Source organism: Vitis riparia, chromosome 11 (genome assembly GCF_004353265.1).
Source record: "Vitis riparia cultivar Riparia Gloire de Montpellier isolate 1030 chromosome 11, EGFV_Vit.rip_1.0, whole genome shotgun sequence".
Taxonomy (NCBI): domain Eukaryota; kingdom Viridiplantae; phylum Streptophyta; class Magnoliopsida; order Vitales; family Vitaceae; genus Vitis; species Vitis riparia.
Window position 1 is genome coordinate 9886426 of NC_048441.1, and position 12939 is coordinate 9899364.

The 12939-nt window shown below is 35.6% G+C and overlaps 1 protein-coding gene across 1 annotated transcript; it reads left to right on the plus strand.

Annotated features, from left to right (window-relative positions):
- Positions 1–6052: 6052 nt before the first annotated feature.
- On the plus strand, positions 6053–12751 carry LOC117925006 (heptahelical transmembrane protein 2). Its single transcript, XM_034843786.1, has 4 exons — positions 6053–6478; positions 6726–6818; positions 7848–7920; positions 11685–12751. The coding sequence occupies exons 1-4, from the start codon at positions 6249–6251 to the stop codon at positions 12384–12386; spliced, it is 1098 nt and encodes a 365-aa protein (XP_034699677.1). The 5' UTR covers positions 6053–6248; the 3' UTR covers positions 12387–12751.
- Positions 12752–12939: the final 188 nt, after the last annotated feature.

The following is a 12939-nucleotide window of genomic DNA, read 5'->3' on the forward strand; positions in this document are numbered from 1 at the left end:
GTCAAGAGACGGTAGAGATGATGGTAAATTAGTAGATGGTAGGGTGGTCTCTAGTGTAATAACATCAAATATAGTGACCTTTATGGGAGGAAATACAGGTGATGGTAGGGTGGTATCTGATACGACATACTTTAAGGGAGAATGTCTAGGTGAAAGTGATGGTAGAGGTGAAAGGGAAAGTGTGGAAGTCTCAAGTGCAAATAGGGTAGATGTTGTGGATAATGCTAACATGGTCTTAGGTGGATGCATAGATTGTCGAGGTTGTCGACCAGCTCGCCCACCACCTTTCCCTCGACCTCAAATAAGTTGCATTCTTACTATAGTGGCTAACACATATGGTCTCATGGATGGGTCTGATTATGTAGATAACTTACAGACTAAACGTATGCAATGATCTTTTCCAATAACGTGAAAAATAATAACAATCCAATGAATGCCACCTAATGCACTTGATATAGCCTCAACAAATTGACTAGCAATCTCAGTCATACCAGTGATCTAAAAAAAAAAAATGAAACATTTGAAGATGATTTTCTATTCATTATAATTTAATAAACCATTTCTAAGTTAAAAAATCCTACTAGCAACTAAGTAGCTACTACTGTACTATGGTACCTCATCTGATCCCTAGGAAATGGGGTATGATCAAACGTCATGTAATATATCGGTACCACTCCATGTATGGGTTATGAAACTGCATAGTACCCGCCATAGGTGGTGTCGTCGCAATATTCTCTGCACAACTAGCCCATAAGGTAATATACTATGCATGAAATGACCCCCAATCATACTCATGTTGTCATCGCCTATCCACAAAATATAGATCTTGCTCTATCGAACAAGATGAAAGTATCCCTTGTTGGAGGCCAAACTGTCGTAACTCTTGCTCCGACTGATGCTACTCGATAATGTCAAAGCAAATAAGAAGTGACATTGTTTGCCAAATCTCTTAGTCCACTAGAGATATCGCTGGAAGATGGACAACTAAGTCTCTCATGTAAGGCTCCTATAAAACCTGTAAATATTGACATTTGACATCAATAATGTTAATGCTTATATGGTTAACAATAACACATTACATCTTATAGGTAATATTTTTCTTTATTTTCTCATTTTCTCTTTTTTATCTAGGGTCTTGAGATTCTCAATCGTTCTCGCTCTTTCTCTGTCAAATTTGTTAACTTATTTTGTTAATGTTTTTTATGATTTATAGCTTACTTGGTTGTTTAATTGTTGTGATATTTGTGATTTGCTTAGTTATTAAGATTTTATGGTTTGTTTGATTGTTGAAACCTAAAAAAAAAGGAAGAAAATTTTAGATTTAGTTATATTGTTTTCTAGTTATAGCTTATTGGGTAGGGTATCAGACTTAATCTATTTGTTAGAATGCTCATGTCTTCATGTGCTTCAATAGACACTAAACCCTATGGAAATCCTAATCATATTCCCACTAAGATTGTCAATGAATGCCTTCCACGGTGGATTCATGACAAACCCCTTGGCAATCTTCTCATACGGTTCAATAGTCAACTTACCTGTCCGAAGAATCCAAGAGGCCACTCTCCTAATTTGCCCATATATAAGTAAACTCATTTTTCATGTTGATTTTCTCTATTGATGACTTTTTCCAATCCAAAGGAAAAACTTTTGAACTAAATTGCCTAGTTGAAATATTAAGGAATTTTTGCAATGTTTTGGTACCATTGTATTTGCAATCAAGAAACTTAAGCTTCAAAAGAACTTTTATAACCTCATACATATGAATAAGTAGCTTAGCAAAAAAGAGGGAATAACTTCTCAGTTGAGTCATTATAGAGGATTTTGAGATTTTCCAACACTAGATTAAATTCACATTTTGGCCATAATGTAGGTTGTACTCTTGCCTTTCATTCTTGGATTGAATTGCCACTAATCACTAGAAATTAATAACTGAATTGTCAAGCTATATGTAGGTGAAATGTTGTAAAATTTCATGTGCTTTGTTTTGGAGCAACGTCTCAGTATTAGCTGTTTATATGATGAGTCATAAGCATCTTCTTAGTGTAGTGTTTATATAATTAGTCAGTGGTTGAGATTCTGGGCATACCAACACAAACCCTAACTACACATTCCTTTTTCATTTCTTTTACATAAAAAAAAAAACAAAATATTAAAGACTTAAATTGAAAAGGTAATTATTTTAAAAACTATTAAAAAAATTAAGGTATCAAAATTTTTTTTTCTTAAAATGATTTTTTAGGACTTAAAGGTAAATGTATAATTTTGTGTATAATATGTTATACTGAACAGAGGCCAAGAAATGAACTTTTCTCGTATTTTTTTTAGTTTTTTTTTTTTTTTTTAAAAAGGAAAAATTTTCCAACCCTTTTCAAACAATCAACTTGGTATACTAGGCAAACCAAAATTCCCCCGTAATTCTCTTTGGCCAAGGCAAGACACTTAACTAGCACTTGTGCAATGTCAAATTTGCAGCAAGTTTGGTCACTCAGCCTTGGTTTGATACCAACAACCAAACCTTCAATACCAACCTTGTTCTCCATAGAGATTCAACCATAATGCCCCGTTCAAAGGTCCTACAGCAAATCAACCCAATGTCTTTGCACCAATGATGGGCACTCCGGGCAATTTTGTAGCAAGCACACTGAATTACAAATAGATTGGGGTCCTGAGTTTCGCCCTTTAAAATCATTTCTTGAAAACATTAGTGTTAGCCATAGGCACCCATATCCAATCACTCCATAAAAAAATGGGAGAGTTGAGAGGAAAAACTATCATGTTGTAGAGGTTGGTTTGTCATTTTTAGCCCAAGCTTCCATGCCCATTTCTTATTGGCCCTATGCCTTCCAAGCTACCGTTTACTTTATTAGTAGACTACCAACCCTTGTTATCAACAATCATTCCCTATATGAGTGTCTATATAAGAAATTGCCAGCATATGAGCTACTCAAGAATTTTGGATGCGCTTGTTTTCTATTTCTTAGGCCTTCTAATGCCAATAAACTACAATATCACTCCTCCTGTGTTTTTCTTGGGTTTAGCAATTCTCACAAAGGTTACCTTTGTTTACATGTCCCAACAGGTCATATCTATGCGTCTTGGCATGTGATTAATTTTCAATGAGTTCTCTTTCCCTTTTTCTTCCCTTGTAGCACCAGTTTCTTCCACCTCATTACCATCCTCTCCTCATTTTCTATAACATCCAACTATGCCTCCCATTCTTCCCACACCACAATGTTCTTATTCTCCTTGATTTTCTCTAACTCATCTAACTTCGCATCTACCCCCTCAATATCCACTTCAGCAACATCATCTACATCCTCTCCCACTTCTTTTTCACACTCCCATATTCCTACTCATCCATTATCTCCTTCACATAATTCCCAAATGGAGACTTCAAGCACTCATGTTCCAATATTTGAGAATTCAAGTGTCTCACCATTTCTTGTTTTAGCTCATGTCGGTCCCAGACGTCTAGATGATTCAGATGTTCACTCTATGATTACCAGATCCAAATTGGGTGTCCACAAGCCCAAGTTATGCATAGCAGTCAGTGGCTCCGCTATAGGTTTTATTCTCTTTGAGTCAATTACCTACAAACAAATTGCATCCTCCCTAGAGTTGCAGCAAACTATGGAACGTGAGTTCAATGCGCAACTTAAGAATAATACTTGGACACTGGTTCCTCCTACACCCACACAGAAAGTAATTGGTAGCAAGTGGGTATATCGCCTCAAGCTAAAACCGAATGGCTCCATTGAAAGATACAAGGCTATCTTGTGGCCAAAGAATTTTTGCAAACTCTTGGCCTTGATTGCTTCAATACTTTGATCAGTCTGGTGGTTAAGCCAACGACAATTCGAGTTGTGCATTGCTTAGTTATCTCTTTTCATTGGCCAATTAGATAACTCGATGTTCATAATGCCTTCCTCAATGGCGATCTAACTGAAGAGGTGTATTTAGCTCAACCATAAGGATTCATTGACCAATCTAAACCTGACCATGTGTGTAAACTCAACAAAGCCTCATATGGTTTGAAACAGAGTCCTTGAGCATGGTATAAAAAGCGCAATTAATGCTTGTTTTCTTGGGGCTTTACCAATTCGAAGGCTGATTCCTCCATGTTTCTGTTTACTGCTTATTCTTCCGTGCTTATTGTTTTGGTTTACGTCGACGACACTATTGTTACAAGCAACTCTTCTCAACTGATTCACCTACTCATCAAGCACTTTCACAGCAGCTTTGCTCTCAAGGACCTCGAGCCCTTGACTTACTTCATCGGTATTCAAGTGTCTTGTACAGAAGACTCTATCCATCTATGTCAAACGAAATACATACAAGACCTGTTTCAGAGGGCTGATATGTTTGACAGAAAGTTCGCCTCCACTCCTATGTCCTCAGACACGTCCCTCTCCATGTTTGATAGTAAGCCTCTTCCTAATCCAACTCCTCGTTGTCAGATTGTTTGGGCGCTACAGTACTACACTATAACTCAACCTGATTTAAGCTTACTGGTTAACAAAGTATGTTAGTATATCCATGCTCCCACCACCTCTCTCTAGACTACTGTTAAACGAATCTTAAGATGTCTCAGAAGTAAGACATCTCATGGCATCATACTCACTACCTCTCCTGATTTCTCTGTATCTTACTTCACGGATGCAGATTGGGCTTCATGCTCTAATGACCGGCAGAGCAGTAGTGGTTACTGTATTTTCATGGGTCCCAAGTTCCCAACCTCATCTTGTGGTCATCCACCGAACAACGAGTTGTTTCTCGGAGCATGACAGAATCAAAGTATCGTGGCCTTACAAATGCAATAACTGAACTATTATGACTTAAAACTCAATTCCATGAACTTTGCATTCCTTCTTCCTCGCCTCCTGCTCTCATTTGTGACAACATCAATGCCCTTCATCTGGCCACAAATCCTATCTTGCATGCAAGAACGAAACACATTGTGATTGACTACCATTTTGTACGAAAGCCTTTTCTCGACAAAATGCTATTAGTTGAGTTCACTCCCTCAATTGATCAGCTAGTTGATATCATGACAAAACCATTGTCCTCATCTCAGTTCTTGGCATTAAGAAGCAAGCTCACGGTGTGCCTCACCTTATTTACTTGAGGGGGGATAATAAAGTGAAGCATTGTAACGATTCCTCTGTTTCTCTCTTTTCCTTCCTACTCTGTTTCTTTATTCTCCTCTTTCAACTAAAGGTGACCCAGAAGTGGTAAGTTCCTTTAAGGGTCATCCATTTTCACTAGTCCAAAGAGATAAAAAGTTTAAATATAATCTCATGTTATTTCATTTGTAAGTTTAATATATTCTTATCATCATCATCATAAGTTATAATATTTTTATTATATAGATTTTCAAAATAATAATTTTGCATGGTTACACTCAGGGTAAAACTTATTAAAAAAACTTAAGAAGAGTATAAGTGTGATTTAAAAATGAAAAAAATCACGGAAAATAGTAATATAAACCAAAGAAAAAAATAATTAGAACTCATGGTGTCGGATCCAAAGACACCAAACATAATTAAGATATCTAGTATTTTAATTTTGGACATTTCAGATGTGAGGATTTTAATTTTCTCTCTTAAAAAGTATTTTAGGAATTTCAATAAGTGCTATTTTATCTTAAAAGTATTCATTAAAAGGGTAGGTGTAAGAGTTTTAATGAATGCATTTATAATTTATCCCAAAATAATGTTCCCCTGGCTTCACGGTTTCTAGAAGAGAGAGGACTGGACTCAAAATAATTGCACTGGCAAAATAAAGAATAAAGATTTCCACGTTGTAAACGATTCTGTTATGGCTGATGGACTCCACAACTGAGTCAGTCCTTGTGGGCCCAATGGTCTAATCATCATCTTTTTACATTATTACCCCTCCTTTGGTTTACTAGTTACCCACTTCCACTTCCTCTATTGCTTTCCCAATCACCCAATTTACATTTCACACCTTCGGCCAAATTTGAATGTTCCAGGGAACCTGCAATATTATTCCTATGACGCCAGTGTAGTAATCAGGTGCGCTCGACTCCAGCCGAACGACACGTGTCATCCGATAGTGCAAGTACTCACATTCCTTTTTTTCTGATGCTCTGGTTATTAATAGGAGTCCGATGTTCTGTCCTTACGAGGAGGCTTAGAAGCAGGTCGGTCTGAGATTCCGAGATCCGGCGAGCTTTCGCCGGAGAATCACGGACCGATCGAATTTCTAGTGCAGGTGTACAGAGGAAGATGAGACGGAGGGGTGTGAAGAGAACCGAGGGGCTGGAGTCGGAGATGAGAGATAGGAAAGCGAGGAAGGAAGAGAAGAGATTCGAAAAGCGGTTGGTGAAGTTCGACGCGTTGCCGGAGTATTTGAAGGATAATGAGTACATACTGGACCACTACAGGTCGGAGTGGCCGTTGAAGGACGCGATTCTCAGCGTCTTCTCTTGGCACAACGAAACCCTAAATGTGTGGACGTGAGTGAATCTGATCGTTTCTCCACATCTCTCCTTTGTGTCTGTTTGTTTCACTGGAAATTTTTTTGAAGGATTCTCTGTTTTCCTGGCACTCTGTTTGTTTGAACAGAAAATATTTCTTGACGAGAAAACAGATTTCAGGCTTCAGGCAACAGTTTGCGCATTTGTTTCTTTTTCGATGAATTAATTGATTTAATTTTGAGGTGAAAAGGAAATGACGAATTGTAATGTGAATGATGTTTCCCAGGCATTTGATAGGATTTATGATATTTGCGGCATTGGCGGTGGTGAGCTTATCCGGGAAGACAAAGGTTGAAGATCTGGTGATTAGCTTCTTTAGGTATGTTGTTGAACATTAAATTTGTGTGTTTGACTGAAGTTGAGTGTATTGTTGTTCAAGAATATAATGCATTAAATGTAAATCATGTGGAACATAAAGCCGTGAAATGGTTGAATTGATAAAATAATTCTTTTCAAAACAGCTGAAGCGCGTCAATGATGACACGAAGGACGGGTATGCTTTGCTGTCGTGTGTGTATTTATATATATCTAGAAGTGAAGCGTGTGGCCATTAATTTGAAAAAAAAATGATGACATGTATATATATCTAGAAGTGAAGCGTGTGGCCATTAATTTGAAAAAAAAAATGATGACATGATGGAGAATATGATAATGACCATCCTTTTTAGTTCCTTTTGTTAGTCTGAATGTCAAAAGAAAATGCTTTTTCTGTGTGTGGTTTATAATTAAAATTAATTTAAAATTTATGTGATTCTAAATTTCAAGAGTTAAAATAAATTAAATAAATTTAAAATAATATATAAAAATAATTTTGTTAACGTTAATTTTTATAATTTCTTTTTTTCTCATATTTTCTCTTAAATTTTTGGAAAGCTAAATAGAAACAGAACTCCCAGGTAGTTGAATAAATAATTTTAAAAGATGCATTAAAGTTTTTCCAATAAAGAAAAGAGATGAATTAAAAGTTTAAAAGTTTGTAGGAAAAGTTACTGTTTTGGTCCGGTTGAAGCTGATTAGTCTTCCATATGAAGAAAATAATTGAAGTCTTGCTTATAATAATGATATCTTTAGCCTCATTATGCATCACCCACATATGTCAATGATGCTTTTTATTTAAATATTCTCTTTTTTATAATTATTCTTTAATAAAACGTAAATAGTAATTATAATTATTCTTATGATTGGATTAAAGTGCACTGCACGTGTGAAGAGTTTAAAGAAAAGAATCAATTAGTAATAGGGAAAATGAGTATTAAGTATATTATTATTATTTATTTTCATAATATTAACTATATAGAAAAACTGTGGTAATCTAATTAAAGCATATGAATTCTGGTTGTGCAAGCAGGGATCCGGTGACAGCACAAACGATGAAGATGATGATGATCAAAAGGATGAACCAGTCAGGCAATGCATTTACGGTGAGTTCCTTTTCCTTATATAGTTATATATCGTGATGCTGCAAGTCTGGGTTTCCTAATAAAATGATAATTATAGATAGGCGACAAATGGGCCGAAACGTAGGTCTCGCGTGTGTGATTTTTCAGGCAGAAAACGGTCCAATGCGTGACCACCTGCTATTCAACCCATGGGGCGAGTCAAATATGTACACCCATATTGTTTCCCACTCGGTCCTACCTAAACTTAGCAATTTTCGTAAGTTCAAATTTGTTTGACCGCATAAGATAATTGAATATTTTGATTTATGACCAAGAAAAGATTGATCACACACTTGGAGAAAAAGCATAAAAAAAAGAAATAGGATATAAGACGGCACCGTCCATGTGGGGGAAGTACTTATCCTGAATCCTTGATCAACGGAGATGTCAAAACAAATGAAATTTGGTTAAGATTTCGAAACAACCTTGTGAGTTTTCTTGGTTGTTTGGCCACTAGGAAAAATCGATATGCCCATCCTTTTATCATCCCGAGAATAATAATAATATTTTTCTTTATCCCCATAAAGTATATTTTAACCTCTGTACCTGCTTCTTCACACGTGGTTGTCAATAAAAGATGCTCCTTTACCAGCTTTCTCACCACGCAAGTTTTGAAAACCAATCACACATAATTAGTGGGCCATTTTATATAATTTTCTTACAGTAGAGAGGTTCAATGACACCAAGGAATTTAAAATAAACAACTGTGATAGGGCTTTCTTCACCCTGTTGACGTGGAAACGCGTCTAGCTTTTTTAATAGCTCTGTGACATTTCAACTCCGTGCATAAATAATTGAGTTAGGGTTTTATTTTCTACTCGGTGCATGAGGTCGGTGACATTTCAAAGACATCATGAAATGGTGGTTCAACTAGGTTTTTTCAATTCAAAAAATAGAAGTAATCATGTCGTCGTCATTGGTTGACAAGGTATTGCAAAAGCTGATGTTTTCTAAAATATTTATTTATTTAATGTATTTATAAAATTACTCAAAACGCCGCGTAACAAGAGAGGTAGAGAGAGACTTGACTCTCTTCAGCCATAAAACCATTTTTTATCCTCTTAAAAAAGATGCTTAAATTATTGCTCGTTTCCTTTTTCTGATTTTTAAAAATACAGTAGAAAATAGTATTATACATTATGTATAATTTTTATATAAAAAGTATGATTTATCTTATATTCTTAAAACTTACTTTTAAAATTTGAAGTATTAAATTTTTACTATTATTCTAATTTTTTTAAACAGTTTTTAAAAGTCATTATCTTTTAAAGCAAGTCTCAAAAAGTACTTAATATAAGAGTCAACAACTATTTTCAGTTTTTATTAAAAGAAATTTTGCTACATCAAATTTTAAAAATTTTAGAAGTTATTTTTAAAAATTTACTATGGCAATTATATAAAAGTGATTATAATATAGAAACAACTAATGTTTACTATTTTAAAAAACAGAAAATAGGAAGTATTTTCAAAGGAGTGTTAGGTGCTATCTGGATACTGTTTTTTAAAACAGTTTTGACTGATGTTTCATAAAACAAAAATCTATTTGGGGTGAAAAATATTTTTAACTTATTTTTAATGTTTTTAAATATATTTTAAAAATAAACTGCATGGCTAGAGGTCTATTTTTAATAATTATATATATTTGTATAATTATTTTTTAAATAATTTTAAAAGAATAAATAAAAACAATTGAAAATAATTAAAATATGTTATTTGAAAATATATGTTTTCTTTTCTTGAAAAAAGAAAATAAAAAACATTTTTTTTTTGTTATCAAATGTGTTTTTCTGTTTTTTAAAACAATTGTCAAACAAGTCTTTAATGTGTTTTTTTTTTTTTTTTTTTTATCTTTTCTTTCTTAATTTTCAGCTCCAAACTTTTGGTAAAAGTAAAAATAAAGGGTTTGGACATGTAATATTTGGTTTAGCCTTCCCAACCCATTTTATAATTTGGATTTTAAGTGACGGTGGTGCTCAACGCTGTTACATAACGTTGCCATCCCTAAAAAAGTAGGTAGTTTTCAATCTGCCCAAGCAGTGACTAACGTAGCTAAACTCTGCAAGGTGCTAGCTCCACTCGTAGGTGGATTGTTCATTATTTTAATTTCTTCGGATTTCAGTTTAGGAATTCTGAGAAATGTAAACCTATTAGTTCCCTATAGAAGTCCTGTCAGCCACAATTGTAGGAAACAATAGCACCCACTTTGAACAAGGCTGGCATGGTCCTCAGTGGGGTTCAAGTTTTAGTTTGAACTCCAACAAGCCTTCCTGAGGTCAAATTAAGATTGAATAGGACCCGGCTTTTTAGGGTCATCTGTAGATGGTATAATTGACCTTATAGTTCAAGGGTACCCACAGGGTGCAGCCTAGTTACTGAACTATCTAGTTAGACCTAGGATGGAACACCAAACCCTTTTATGAAAAATGTTTTGATATTGTTGTCAAACTTATTTGTTGCTTTCCTACTAAATTCAATTGCAGCTCATTCTGTGGCTACACCTGGCAGGAGGAAACCATGGAAACTGCAAAAATGGCATACCAAAGGAAAAAGGAAAACAGTGCTAAGTTATTACTATCTTTTCATAATTGAGAACCATCTTTGTCCATTCCGTGACTTATAATATAGATTAACGACCAGGATGACCAAACCTTTTCACCCTTTGCCTTCCGCCTTTCAAGTTTTGAATGGCCCAAGAATGAAAACATTGTTTTCAATCAAACAGCTGAATAAATCATAACTCATTTTATACAAAGTACACCACTGTATTGCTTAATAGGCAGTCCAGAAATGCAATTGCATGATACATTCAAGAATGCCATGAAGAGTCCTACCCTGATAAGAAGGGTTCTTGATTTGAATGTAGTGACCCTAACTGAAACAATTTGTTGTTTCTAAACTGCATTTGAAGTTATGAACTAGGCTTAGGCTCACTATATAGCCACTTGAGTAAGGTGACTTCTTATGTTGCAACTCCTTAGTGTCACCTATTCATACTACTAGAGCTCAAGTGAAACTCATAGGAAGAGAAGCTAAAATAAAGTGTCTTATGCCTGAGAAAGATATATGCATGATCTGGGTATCAGCTTGTAGCCACTAATCATTTGACATGGGATCGTGAATATCAGCAAAAGCTTATATTTCAATTACTAACATGCATGCCTTGTATCTCAAGTTCTCAACTACTTGTATGTACTGAGTACCATCTATATTGGCATTATTCTCCAAGGGATATACTTTTTTTTTTTTATTATTATTAATAATGACTCATGGATATTATTCCAATACAAGGTGTGCCTGTAAGGTACTGTTACAGAAGCATGGAATCGTAGAGTATAGTTTTCATGAATAACATGAAAGTTAACAGTACATTTTGGGATATGAAATAAATATTGCCATATTTAGGAACAAAAAGGAGGGGACCAATCTATGTCACCAAGGTATGTTTGAAACACTGGAATAGAAAATGGGAATAAAAAATCCATTGGATTTCCTTTTTATTACTTTGTTTAGATTGCTTTTAGAAATGGGAATAGTAATTAAAGATTATCCTCATGAAAACCAAAACCTACTTTTGCTAAGATTTTGATTACTTGCTTTCACATGGTATTGTGATTTATCTCCATTCTTATTCTCTAATCATTATCTCCGTGTACCAAACGCACCCTTCATGTAATGCAGTTCAATGTAGATTAAAAAGGTATTTAAAAGAAACTCTATTGTATGTTATCTTGATTCTTGTTTTGCAGGACTCGCAATTGAGACACTTTTCACAGCCATCAGCCCTGAACATGAATGGAGAAGATAGTTCTGAGGCTATTCCTATATGGCCTTGGTTTGTTTTCTTAGCTGGAGCTATGGCTTGCTTGGTTTGCAGCTCTCTTTCCCACCTTCTTGCCTGCCATTCTCAACGTTTCAACTTCTTCTTCTGGCGTCTTGATTATGCTGGCATCTCCCTCATGATAATCTGCTCCTTCTTTGCTCCAATCTATTATGCCTTCTCCTGCCATCCCTATTCAAGGTTGTTTTATCTTACCTCCATTTCTCTACTCGGTTTCCTGGTCATTGTCACCCTTCTCGCTCCTGCTCTCTCTGCACCTCGCTTCAGATCCTTCAGGGCTACTCTATTCCTTTCCATGGGTTTCTTGGGGGTAATTCCAGCAGTCCATGCTGTTGTTATCCATCGGGACCATCCACAGATATTTGTGGCACTTGGGTTTGAGATGATGATGGCCGTTATGTATGCAGCAGGAGCTGGATTTTATGTTAGTAGGTTTCCGGAGCGATGGAAACCTGGTGCATTTGACATTGCAGGGCACAGCCATCAGATATTCCATGTGTTTGTGGTAGCAGGGGCACTTGCACATAGTGCTGCTACACTAGTTCTTCTGAACTGGCGCCAGGGATTGCCAAACTGTGATGTTAGCCCTTCTGTCCTTACTCAGACATGACTAACAGCAATGATGGCAGTTTTCTATATCCAGATTCTGTGTAAGTTCTGCTCGTTATGGTGTTTCTGACCTTAGGTGTTAATCAGTTCGGCAGTAGGTCTCACTTGGTTGGAGATGAGGATGATAGAGGGCTTTTTGAGGTTTTTCTCAAAGTTTTCTGGGAGGGGATGTTAGCCGTTCTGTTCTTGGTTGGATATATGAGGGTGGGGAGGGCAAGTCTGTTGTTATTCTCTTTCTTTGCTTGCAGTATCCATTGCCCTGAGAGTCTGATACTGTTTGTATCGACATTTCAGAAATATATAATATTCATATACTTTATCATATTACCCTGTTTGAGAAAAGAGTAACGCCTTCTCATTGCTTCATATTTTGGTCTCATTGCATTTTGTTCCATTTATTTGTATTTCTTTGTACCCTTGTTGAATGATTCAGACTTCTTTGTATATTCTTAATACGGTACCAATGTTTCATGTTCAAACTATGGTAGGTATTAAGGTAGCTAAGGATTTCGGATTTTGTACCTTAAGTTTTTTCCTACTTTTAAGCACTCTAA